At 32.2% G+C, this 13445-nt stretch overlaps 1 protein-coding gene across 2 annotated transcripts in view; it reads left to right on the top strand.

Annotated features, from left to right (window-relative positions):
* TOX (thymocyte selection associated high mobility group box) overlaps nucleotides 1-13445 on the top strand; it is a 194195-nt gene that overhangs the window by 143937 nt on the left and 36813 nt on the right. For both annotated transcript variants that reach the window (XM_034429829.3, XM_034429828.3), the window contains one exon: nucleotides 10191-10466. In XM_034429829.3, coding sequence (XP_034285720.2) covers nucleotides 10191-10466 — 276 coding nt within the window. The remainder of the gene's footprint in view (nucleotides 1-10190; nucleotides 10467-13445) is intronic.

The following is a 13445-nucleotide window of genomic DNA, read 5'->3' as shown; positions in this document are numbered from 1 at the left end:
GGGTAGATGCAATTTACAGCTGTTTTCTATTATGGTTTCCATGATATATTGTCCTTGTACAGGCTGACACATAATTATGGGATCTGAAATTTGAAATTTCTGGTACCAATTTTGGTTTCTGGTTACAATTTAGAGTAGTGTATCTTCTATTCGCTGCTATTGCTTCTGAACCCTTTAGCTAGGATAAAATGTAGTGTGTCTGCCTACACAGAAATAGCATCTGTTTGCTGGGATATATATCAAATTCTTCTTTTGACTTATCATAAATAATCATAAATTAATCTATTCAAAAGAATCAGTAACATTTTTCGAAGCAAAGAGAATGATGACTAGTCACAACCCCAAATGGAGTATATCCCCAAGCTAAGAATGAGGCTTTATTTGAGCTTCAGTAAGCAGACATGCCAGAATGTTCATCAGGTTGCTTTTACTTCTTATTTTGAATATATTTAGCATTTCTGATTTTTATATTTTACAATGTCACAAACCAACTTTGTTGAGAACCCAAAAATAGTTAATGCGATGTTGCTGGTTTTCCAGGGTTCTAGAAATGTCAAACATTTGACTATAGCTTATAGTATGATCTCTTTATAACCTTCCATTCATTAAGCTATCTTTTTGCTGCCTTGTCATAAAAGATAAATGAAGATTCATAGTCTTGGGTGTATGAAGATTTACTGTTTACATGAATGTAGATTAAATAGAAATAATGAACTATAAATCATCCCAATCTCTTCATTTTATGACTTCATCAGTCTTTTTATTTCTATGATTATTGTGTTGGCGAGGACCTCAAAGATAGACCATTCAAAACTCATTTTAAAGTTGAGGTTAGCAATTAGAATATAAAAGCAAAATGTAAAAGTATAATTTAATTAAACAAAATTTATGTTTCCTTTAAAAAATTCAGGACATTTTAAAGATGTTAGTGCATTTTTCCTGAAGAAAATATTATAATAATTGGATGAGCTGTATAGAGGTATGCCTGGAAATAGGTATGGTATATAGTGAAAGTCTGAGCTTGAAAGAGCAGAAATCAATTATATGTGCAAACTCTTTGATTGCAAAGTTCCAGACATATAATAAAAAAACAATGAAATCAGTGAACAAATACAAATAAGTTCAGTTTTAAAATACACAGATATATACAGTATGTGAAAAGTAGTTGAATGAAATGCATTTTTAATAAACAACTATACTATGTATATACTACATATATACAACATATTGATATGTTTTAATTATTCTCTTCACTTTCCCTATTATTAGCATTCAAGAACAGATACAAAACTGAACAATATAATATGTTATTAATAGAATAAATACCCTGTTTCCCCAAAAATAAGACCCAACCAGAAAATAAGTCCTAGCATGATTTTTCAGGATGCTTGTAATATAAGCGCTACCCTAAACTAAGCCCCAATTAAGATTGTCAGCCAGATGGATGTATTTAATACCATATTTCCCTAAAAATAAGACCTAACCAGACCTAATAAGACCTAATGCATCTTTTGGAGCAAAAATTAATATAAGACCCGGTCTTATTTTCGGGTAGAACAATATACAATTAATTACTGTCTTATGGCAGAAATCCCAGTATCACTAAAAGAAATCATATTTTGGATCATATAGTTTAAACCCTTCTTAGGAAGAGAGGCTTGTCAAGTAGACAATAACAGTTACATGTACAGGGATGTCAAGGATAGTGATATCTACTGTAAAACCCCATTCAACAATGCTGTTGCTACCTAATTTGCAAGTATCTGCCCTGTGCTTGAAGAAAGATAACGGTGCGTGCAGATTTATCCTCAAATCATTTCATGTAAAAGAAGTCCTTTAGTGGCAAATCTTGACAGAGGTTTCATAAAAGCTAAAGTAATAAGAGATATTTATTCCGGGTCCAGTAGTTGACTTTAAGCAACTGTAGTCCTACAATTTAGGTGATATATGATTAGATTATCTGTATTTCTGGTCTGATTTTGCATAGAAACTGAAGTATATTTGCCATCAAATATAGGCAAGATGAGAATCTTGAAGATTTTTAGGTTTCTTATAGTGCCCCAGGCATACAATATGTACTCTTATGGCAATGAAAGGGAGCCCTGTCTCCACCCTTAAATAGTCAGCAGGGTTGCCTGAGGAGGCCCAAGATCTCCCTTGTTGAGGCCTGTTTGTTTCCTTATACATAGATTTGGGGGCGGGGGGCTTGATATTAGTGGTTTGGTTTAAATCAATCCTGTTTTCACAATGACTTATTCCCCATTGTATGTATTCTATCTTTTGTGTTTTATCTCCAGTCACAGAAGTTTGTATATATATTGCTCTCTACGTTTTCTTTTTTCCATCCACACAAGGGATTTTTCTGTTAATAATTCAATCACGGTTTAAAACTGAAGAAATTGGACATCATATAAATATTGTGGATTCATAATTTCTTTGCTTATGTTTTTAGTTATAGGCATTAGATTTTATCAACATATATTTATTCTATTTTATGATGGTTAGTTTTATTGCCTAGTATGAATGGTTTTTAACAGAAAAGCTAAAAACAACATTTTCTAATGTTCTTAAAATATGTGCAAAAATACACACTTCTCGTAGAACATCATATTGTAAGTTTCAGTTGCTTCAGAACTTTCCATAACAGAATGCTACATTTTAAAAAATTGTAACTAATGTAGTGTATCTTGAGAATGTAATGTAGGTATCTTGACAAAAGTTTCTGAAAATTATATTAGACTGCAGATAAGTACACTGTGGTAGTAAATGGCATTTTGCAGGCATATGATATGCTTACCTTATATGGCAAGATTATTTTTTCGAATTATTCAAAAGGTGGTACTTTAATGAGTTATTCAAATACCCTTTTTACATGAGTTGATTGGAATTTTAACAAGTAAAAAAATCTGATCCATTTAAATTAATTCCAAATTATTATTCTCCAGTCTAGGTGCCTTCCAAATGTATTAACCAGTTAATCATTTCCAAATGATGCCTGAGAATTAATTTTGGGGGTTAATCCATCTAGTTAGAGATCATCAAGGTTGGGGAAGACTAGTTTAAATACATGTACGAATATGATTTACATGAAATATGTTGGGGATCCCGCATATATGCAATTTATTTACAGTTTCATTTCTCTTACTAGAATTTTAAATATCGATACTTCAGTATCTTGATTTAAATATAATTTGAGGCATGATTCTTCTAACTCAGTGATGTTTTGTTTTTTTTTTAAATTTGATTTATATGCCGCCCTTTCTCCGAAGACTCAGGGCGGCTTACAATGTGCTCAGCAATAGCCTTCATCCTTTTGTATATTTATACAAAGTCAGCTTATTGCCCCCACAACTGGGTCCTCAATTTACCTACCTTAGAAAGGATGGAAGGCTGAGTCAACCTTGAGCCTTGGCGAGATTCGAACCCTGCAGTAATTGCAGGCAGCTGGTCTTAATAACCAGCTTAATAACAGGGTGCCTTAAACCCCTGTACTACCAAGGCTCTGTTTTGCTAGAACAGATATTGCATAGAGTTATAATTGTTCTTCCTTTGTAGTTCCTGATCATAAAATAAAACTTCTTGCAACAAACAAAAATATGTAAAGACCATCTATTTTGATAGCATAATCCAGTTGAAAATACTACTAATTACAGTTCTATGAAATATGTAAAAAAATGAGATGTCATTATTTTACCTTCTATGTAATGTTTAAATCATAATTAATTGTAAAGCATTGATAAAAATGAGTATGCATAAGCTTACATGTAAGTCCTACTTCTCATGTTAACATATACCTGCCAGAAACACTATTAGAATTTTGAAAAGGTTTTTAAAAAGTCAATTAATTTTTCAAAATGATTCACTATTAAAAGCTTTATTCTTTGCTGAGAGGATCCAAGTGAGTGAAAACTGCAAGATCAAACTAAATTGAAGACATTTGTCCAAATTAAAATGGAAACATGCACAAAGAATACACTAAATGAACATGTATGCTGCTATAATCATAGTTTTATTATCTTTAGCTTGCAGGCCAGACTTTTAATTATGATCCATTTTATATCAGGGAAAACCATGTTTTTAGGATTAAAAACCTATTTCTTTAACTGCTCAAGTTAAAGGCTGTAGTTTGATACATTCTAGGCTACAACTTTTATAAAAACCAGAGAACACTTCTAATAACACTTTTCTAATTTAATGGTTCAGTGCACAGTCAGTAAAGATTTAAATAATTCAGAAAGAAAGCCTATTCTCTTCCTTTATTGGAAGTTTGAGTCAGGCAAATTCTTTGACATTTAATAGGTTTTAACCCTTTTAGCAACTTCTTGCAATGAAATTTATTGGAGGTTGTTTTAAATAAAAGGTTATTATATTAAAGTGAATAGCAGTCAGTGTGTTTCTTTTATGATTAGTTCTGAGACCTTGGCCTGCCTGACTCAAAGGTTATTAACACATCAAGTAAAACACAATGTTAATTTTCAAAAAATGAAGTGTATACTAAAATGTTACGTTAAAACATTTGTGTTGTTACATGATCATGCGGGAAGAAAAAAATCTCTTTTAACATTTAATTATTTTAAAAACGCTTAAGATAAGTTATATCAGTTAATGCAGTACAATAAAATTCGATAGGTTTTTTTTTTACAGAATTGCCCAAGATTAATATTAGGAAACAAGAACTGATTTTAATTATATAATAATTTCCTATAAACTTTGTTTTATGTCTGTTTTCTACCTTGACAATGTCATTGGAATTAACTAAAATCATCTATTTAGGTAGCCTTGATAAAACAAAAAATAGGGTTTTAAAGGGTTTATTATTTAAACCCTTTAAAAGAAAATTTATCAAAAGGTAAAGGTTGACACTCCCTCCTATAAAAAATGAAATGTAATTCCAGCTGCTGGCTTGGATTTAGTAAAACATTTGCACTCTCTGCCCTTTGTGAAAATTTTAAACGGATGTATTCCAAATATAGAGTGGTGGGCTGGCCTAGTGATAAAATGCTTGCCTCCCACTCAGAAGGTTTAGTGTTCAATTGTAGGTAGCGGCAAATGTTCCTCTTCTAGGGCGTAGAGGAAAAATATCTCCTGCAAACTCCGCATCGCATCAGGAAGGACATCCAGCCAGTAAACGTTCAGCTCTCTCCTGTCGAATTAAGAAATTGCAGAGTCATTAAAAGGGAGAGTATTCCAAATACAGATAGTGCTTGACTTACTACCACAATTGAGCCCAAAATTTCTGTTACTGAGACAGTTGTTAAATGAATTTTGCCCCATTTTATGACCTTTCTTGCAGTTGTTATGTGAATCATTGCAATTGTTAAATTAGTAACATGGTTGTTAAATGAATCTAGTTTCCCCATTGACTTTGCTTGTCAAAAGATTACAAAAGGTGATCACCTGATCCTGGAACCCTGCAACTGTCATACATATGAACCAGTTGCCAAGCATCTGAATTTTGATCACATGACTATGGGGATGCTACAATGGTTGTAAGTGTGAAAATGATCATAAGTCACTTTTTTCAGTGATGTAATTTTGAAAAGTCACTAAATGAACTATTGTAAGTCGAGGACTACCTGCATCCATTAATTTCTCCCATCCAGTACAAATAATACCCCAGCTGTGAAAGTTCTGTTTAGTAGTGTTAATAAGGTTAAAGGACAAGGAAAGATAATTGTTTTGCAATGAAGACACTAGCGAAATTTTGAATAATACAATATATAAAACCTAAATTGGAAGATTAACTTCATTATATCCAAATATACTGTTATTAATGAAAGCATTGATATCAAGTGTTGAAATATATCTAATAGTTCCATGTTATATCAAGTCACCTTTTTTGTTCAGCTAAACAAAACTATATTTGAATACTGAATTTTATGTGTTTTTTATCGTTGTGAGCCGTCCTGAGTCCTTTGGGAGAGAAGGCGGCAAACAAGTTTAATAAAATAAATAAATAAACAAATAAACAAATTAGAATAATGATATTGCTGAACAGAAATTTATGACAGGACTGAGAGATACTGGAAAATTGTTACTAATTGTTGGAGATTATTTTGATGAACAATTAAGTTCCTTGGCCAATTACAACAAAACAATTAAGTACTTTGGTTTTCAGGGTCCTTCAGTATTCTTGATTTTGATTAAAGAAGGTACATGCTGGCATAATCTAGACTAGGAAAGGTATGAGAAGAATTCTTCACAACCATAGTTTTAGCAGATTCACACATATAACTGTGTACATGCAAGAAATTTTTTCAGAAGGGCAGTTGAGAGTGTTTGTTTACTGTTGTGCAAGCAGGATGGATTTTCCAAATAGAGGTCCAAGAGAGGTTAAATGACTTTCTATCATCTAACAGTCTTTACTCGATCAGACTATTATAGAGTTAGCTGGTTTTATACTTAAGAATAAAACAGTTTATAATTTCAGTTTACAGAAAATGGAGCCATAGATAGGTGTCCTCTTACATTCTTTTTCATAAGTGCCAAGATAAACCAGCTCAATCCACTTGGTCAGCTGCCATTAATAGATATTGCACATACAAGAAAACAAATACATTTTTGGCTCTTAGGGGGATGCATTTCCCTAAAACAGCAAGGTGAGTGTCTTCTTAGTCTCCCAGCTTCATTTTGAAGACCTGCTGGGTATATTGGTCAGTAAGCTCTTTGCCCAGCTATAGTTATAGCTAATTATTACCCTGTTTCCCCCAAAATAAGGCATCCCCTGATAATAAGCCCCATCGGGCTTTTGAGCACATGGCAATAAGGCCAAGCACTTATTTCAGGGTTAAAAAAAATATAAGACAGGGTCTTATTTTCGGGGAAACACAGTATGTAGTGTGATATTCCATCAGTATAAACCATTGAATTTAAACCAAGATTTCCAAGCCACTTTTCTAACCTTGGAAATGTCTAGTCAGTTAAAAGTTTTAGCTGTTTACCTTACTTCTATCAGTTTATCTTCTATCAATTTTCTTCTGAAAGTGTAAGAATTACAAGAGAGTGATATTAGATTCTAGAAATATCAATTAAAACTCTAGCTCCCTTAATAATCTTATTTTACTATGAAAATTCAATATGATTGGTTGCATATGCATATATCTAAAGATCTGCCAGGAAAAATATTTTGTTGTAACTTATAGGCTCTATTCACACTTTTAACTATATTCAGTAACCTTGAGATTTGAAAATTCACAAATATTGAAGTTTAAATGATAACAAGCATACAAAATCTAAAGGTTTCTGAGATGATCTCCTCCTCCTCCTCCTCTTCCTTCTTTCCAGACCTTTCTTACTATCATCACAGAAAGGAGCAGCTGGTGACTAACATTAGCAAATAAGGCCTCCGGGGTGCCCATATTCTAGTTCTTTATTCACCAAATGCTGTTCAGTTAAACAGCTGGATCAGAAGCAATACAGTCAAGTTTTATGTTTACAACTGTTCAGATATAGATTGTCTGCTAGAGGCAGAAATAATGATAGCTTTGAAGGCTAATATGTTTGACTAGAATAGAGCTGTTGAAAGAGCCAGTAACCATCTTGAAATGTTTTCAAGATTACTTTCTAAACTGCCAGTTGTCAATATACAATATTTTTCATGCTCTGTTCTCTCCCATCCCTGATTATACATTACATTAATTCTAATGTTATGGTTAAAATTTATTATAATACCCCTAGAAAACATTTAAGTGATAACTGATGCCACATGATTCCACTTTAGAATGTTTTGGTGTTTTAAGAAAAATTAAAAATAATCAAAATTCTGGATACAGTTACTCCATTCAGATATATTTGGCAACTTTAAGTTATGTGGAGTTCCACTTCCAGAATTCTGCAGCTAGTATGATACTCTCTGTATATATACATACATTACATCATGGTCGTCCGAATTTTTGAAGATATTTTTCTGGAAGCTTAAAATAATATTTTGATTCATTGTACTTATAGTTGGTAACTTTTTAAATTATTTCTGTGAAAGCTGCATTTCTTTGGCCTCTTTCAAAAACCAGGTCAGGACTTCTAAGATTGCCATCATGTCACTTGTGTCTTCACTTTCTATAACTTCTGAACTTGAGGATGTGTTGTATTAAAATGTTCACCAAGGTTGTCCCTGGTATTATGGAGAAAGCAGTATTTAACTATTAAATTGTTAGTTTTTGGGAGCCAGGGAGAGAGGTAGAGCAAAATGTGCCTGTTCAGTTCTGACAGGGTCTAAAATCATGCCAGCATCAGGCCATCAATTCAAGAAACCAATATTTATTCTCAAACCACAGTTTAAATAAGCCACAATTAGATATATATAGAAATAAATTTCATTTATATTCATTTTCAGTCTTCTGATCTGCTAAATGTGAGTTCATAGCTAAAGATTTATAACAGTTCTTCCTCATTAGAGAAATAATAATGAAGAGTGCCTAATTAGGACTTTAATTGAAATTTATTCTTTTTAAAAAATTGTAATCAAATTAAAAATGAGAAAATTTGGGCTACAGTAATTTAAATTTGGTAAAGTTAATTTAGAGCATTTTGGATATACCATCTATTCCATATATTGAGTACAGTTCTTGATTGTTGACAGACAGATTTCTGCAATTGTATTTGTTTTTATGAAGGATGAAAAATACATGTTTCTAATAATTTTATTATTTTATTTATTCTATTTTATTTATTAGTTATAGCATTAACCAGAATAACTGTGCTGCTACTACTTTCATATATTCAGAATAGATCCTCCTACAGATTGGATTGATTGTATAGTAAGATCCTTACAGATATATTTTAAGCATACTTCAGTCATTCTGAAGTGATTGCATATTTCATCAAATATAATATATTCATCAAATATTTCAATGATTTTCCCAATAATTTACTTTATTGCAAAAACATTTCATCCTACCACTTATTACTTCATTTCACATCAAACTAAATATAAATGAGTAAGGTTATTTTTCAAAATATTTATCTTTATAACAAAACTCTATAAAAATGGTGAGTAAAAAAGTAAGAATAGAGTATAAATTAATGTATAATGTATTGCACCTTGGAAAGATAAGGTTTAGGTTGACTTTTTATGTATGCCAAGTTTCTATTGTACTTTCAAACAAATAATTGAACTAATGCTGTAAAATGTACCACTTCTTTTGTATTTACGACCACAATTGAGCTCAAAATTTATGTTGTTAAGTGAGACATTTGTTAAGTGAATTTTGTCCCATTTTGTGACCTTTCTTGCCACAGATGTTCAGTGCTACAGTTGATCAGTTAGTAACCCGGTTATTAAGTGAATCTGGCTTCCCATTGACTTTGCTTGTCAGAAGGTCATAAAAAGTGATCACATGACCCTGGAATACTGCAACAGTCATAAATATGAAGCAATTCCCAAGCATCCAAATTTTGATCACAGGATCATAAGGATGCTGCAAAGATCGTAGTTTTGAAAAACGTTCATAAGTCACATTTTTCAGTGCCATTGAACCTTTGAACAGTCACTAAACGAACTGTTATAAGAGGACTACCTGTATTGTTTAGCTCAAAGTTGAAAACTTCTGACTGGTAGTTTTAAATATCTGAATGTATTTTGTCATAATGAACAGAGAAGTATTTTTTCTTTTAGTGCCTTTTCATTTTTTATCTTAGTAAAGTTTAGATTTATTGCTCAAATTAAAAAAATAAAATGAAATCAAGCCGACGGATGTAATTTATGAAGTTCACAACTTTAGAGCCTTTAGCACTCATTTATAATGATTTCAGAAAATGAGTAGTGTAGTCAAGTAATCAACCAATCATTAACTCACTGTTTTCTCCACACGGAATATTATAGTAGCTTTTTGGACAGCCTTATATATTAAAACTAGAGTCTAACTGTTTAAAATTTCTACAGCTCTTTCAAAACTAAATTGATTTGGAGAGCGATAAAATTTAGATATAATTACATAATCTTAGCTCATGTTTCCTGCTTGCGAGGCTTTTTAATCATGATATATAAAAGGAATTTTTTGACATTATGAAATTTTTATTAAGCTTTAAGCTTTTCTTAGATATTGCTGTATTTTAAGGTAAGGAAAATTTTGCAACTCCCTATCATATGGTTTCATTTATTTAATGAAATTTTAAATCATTTTTCAGGATAAATTCTCTGAACAATGGAATAATAACAACAAATAGTAAATGTATAATATTCTTTCTTTTAGATGCAGGAATTACGGAATGCAGAAGGAACTCAATATAATTCCCATCCACAGTTAGCAGCCATGAGACCAAGGGTCCAGCCTGGAGATATGAGGCAACCAGGAATAATGCAACATGGCCAGCTGACAACTATTAACCAGTCACAACTAAGCGCTCAACTTGGTTTAAATATGGGTGGAAACAATGTTCCTCACAACTCTCCATCTCCCCCTGGTAGCAAATCTGCCACTCCTTCACCATCCAGTTCAGTTCATGAAGATGAAGAAGATACTTCAAAGGTATGACCAACCCTTTTAAAACAGTGCTTGTTTGTAACCAGCACGATAAAACTTAAACATAATTTAATAAACTTTTAAAACTTTAATCAATTTTAAATGTCTTTTTTAAGTGTGATACCATTTATAAATTCTATGCTCAAAATATTATAATTGAGAATTCCTCTCAATAAACTTGTTTAAACAGTATGCCTCCATACTGTGTAAACATGTTGACTCTTTCTCTTTTTCAGCCTTATCCCATTTTAACTAAACATAAATGCTTAATCTATGTAATAATTATTCTTTCCTATGTATTCAAGATACTCCATTTCTTTCCTGTTGTATATGATCCATTAAATAAGAAATTAACATCTGAACTTCAACTATCTGAAATTTCTATTTACATTAATAGGTCAGGTGAATAGGTATGCGAATCATAAAAATGTACAAAAAAATTAAAGGCCTGAGATTAGAAAAAGAAAAGAAACCATAACTGAATCTAATTTACACAAACATTATTTACCATACCTCTTGCATACTCACCCTTGCAAACCATTCTTCCACTATACTTTATATTACTTCATATATTGCTTTTTGTTCTTTAAACTTGCCCCTTCGTCTTTCAAAATTACATAAATTCTATTCAATCATAATTTACCAATAGCCTGCATCTTACAACCACAATTGAGCCCAAAATTACTGTTGCTAAGCAAGGCAGCTGCTAAATGACTTTTGCGCCATTTAGTGACCTTTTTTGCCACAATTATTAAGCGATTCACTGCACTTGTTAAGTGAGCCATGTGATCATTAAGCTAATCAGTTTATCTCATTGAGTTTGCGTGCTGGGAAGGTTACAAATTATCACATGACCCTGAGACAGTAGCTGTCATAAATACATGCCAGTTGCCAATTGCCCATATTTTGATCACATGATAATGGGGATGCTGCAATAATTGTAAGTGTGAAAACTGGCCTGTACTTCCCATGCAACTGAAAACTTGTTAAGATGGCTCAATTGTTGAGGTGTAATTTTTATCCTCCCTCTCCTGTGGTTTGTATCTTTTGCTTGTATTATATTTATTAATACTTTTTAAAATATGTTTACATGTATTAATAAGATTTATATACATGTACATTGTACATGTACAACTTTTATTTATTGTTTCTTATTATTGTTCTTCACCACCCAGAGTGAACATGAAATAGGCAGATATATAAATTTAATTAATATATAAATATGTTTATGTTTATATTCCAAAATGATACACAAATTCATCTACTTGATCTCATTTGTTGCCACATCTTAGCATTCTTTGCTCAGTTTTCTGGATAACCTTTATCTTTGATACATTGATTTTGAAATCCACACTCTTGTTATATCATACATTCTGTCTATTATTTGCTGCAAACTCTGGATTTTCAGTCAACGGTATAATTATTAACTACATACAGAAGTACATATATATTCATCTCCTGAACCAATGTTCTTCTCCAGTTATCATCAGCATTTCTTATACATTTCTTCATAGATACCTTTATGTTGAATGAATGAATGTCAAATGATTCACTAAGGATTCCATTTACTCTCCGCCATCCTTTATTTCTACCATATCACATTCATTAAGCAAATCTATACTTCCTTAAACCCATAATTCAACCTATCAACATTTGTTTGCAAATGTTTTTTCAAAATCAATAAACTTCAAATGTTACTTTTCATGTTCATAAATCATGATTAACTGAAGGCCAAAATTCTGATTTGATACCCCCTTTCCAAGGCCATGCTGCACTTCAAAAAAAAATTATTCTCTGTTCCTCCTCATTTTTCTTTAATCTGCTAAAGCCTGCTAAATACTTTCATAGATGTGCTTGACCATAAATGTTATAGCATTCTTTCCAATTCCACTATTCAACAAGTTCACATCATTCCCATAGAATTCTCTAGATTGCTCCTGCTGGCATTTTTTTTACATCAGTTTCTTTTCACTTCATTGCTTTTATTTTTAATTCAATTTAAACTGCTGGAAGCAATTTAATTAACCTTCACACACTTCCCAAAACACTTTTTATTTCTGTCAGAATTGGTGAATATTTTTACCACCTTCTTTCATTTTAACTGTTCCTTGGTATCTTTTGATTACATTCTTTGTGACTTTTTCCCCCTCTCTTTTAACATACTATAATAAGTTTCCTCATCTTCATTTTGTGAAGCAATCATTGTCATGCCTTCATCATTACTGAGTTGAACTGCAGTGTACTGCAATGCATGGGGCTACTTGTGGGTTAGCCACGATTTAGACTGGGTCAGAAACTACAAAACGTACAGAATGCAGTGACCTCCCTTTTTACTGTGAGCTAATCACCAAGAACATATTAGCTAGTATTATGGCCTGTTACATGCATTTTTATCTTCCTTCATTCCACAAGACATCATTTTTATATTTGCATTTGTGTAATTCAACCTATTTCTGTAACACCTTGTAACACAATTCTTTTCATTCTATTCCAACCAGCTTTCATATACTTTTCACATCATGGCCCCATTCTTTTGCTTGGAGTGGCTACTACCTAATTATGCTGCCACTATCTTATCTTTCAGAAAGTGCCTCATCAAGTATACACTCCCTTGGTGAGGGTTTTCACAATCCATACCACGGGTATCAAACTCGCTATGTCACGTTGCTGTCGCATGATGTATCGTGACTTTTTTCCCCTTCATGGAGCTGAGGTAGACATGGCTTGCATGAGATGCATCCGGCCTATGGGCCGCCAGTTTGACACTCTGATCTATACTGTCTTTCTGATATTGGGGGAAGAACATAAAGTAATTACTGTAGTGCCATTTTCTGGCCATCAAGATATGTGGCTGGATTCAGCCCTTCCTTATAATGAATTTCACAAAAGATAAACAAAATCAAACTTTATTTCTAAAAAAGAAAGCATAAACCATTTTCATTCTTTTTGACTTTATTAATATGCTAGGATTTACTGTTGAAGAAG

This window comes from Pantherophis guttatus, chromosome 3 (genome assembly GCF_059756535.1).
Source record: "Pantherophis guttatus breed Tessera chromosome 3, ASM5975653v1, whole genome shotgun sequence".
NCBI lineage: Eukaryota > Metazoa > Chordata > Lepidosauria > Squamata > Colubridae > Pantherophis > Pantherophis guttatus.
The sequence above is the reverse complement of the archived record's forward strand: the minus strand, read 5'-3'. Positions and strand labels throughout refer to the sequence as shown.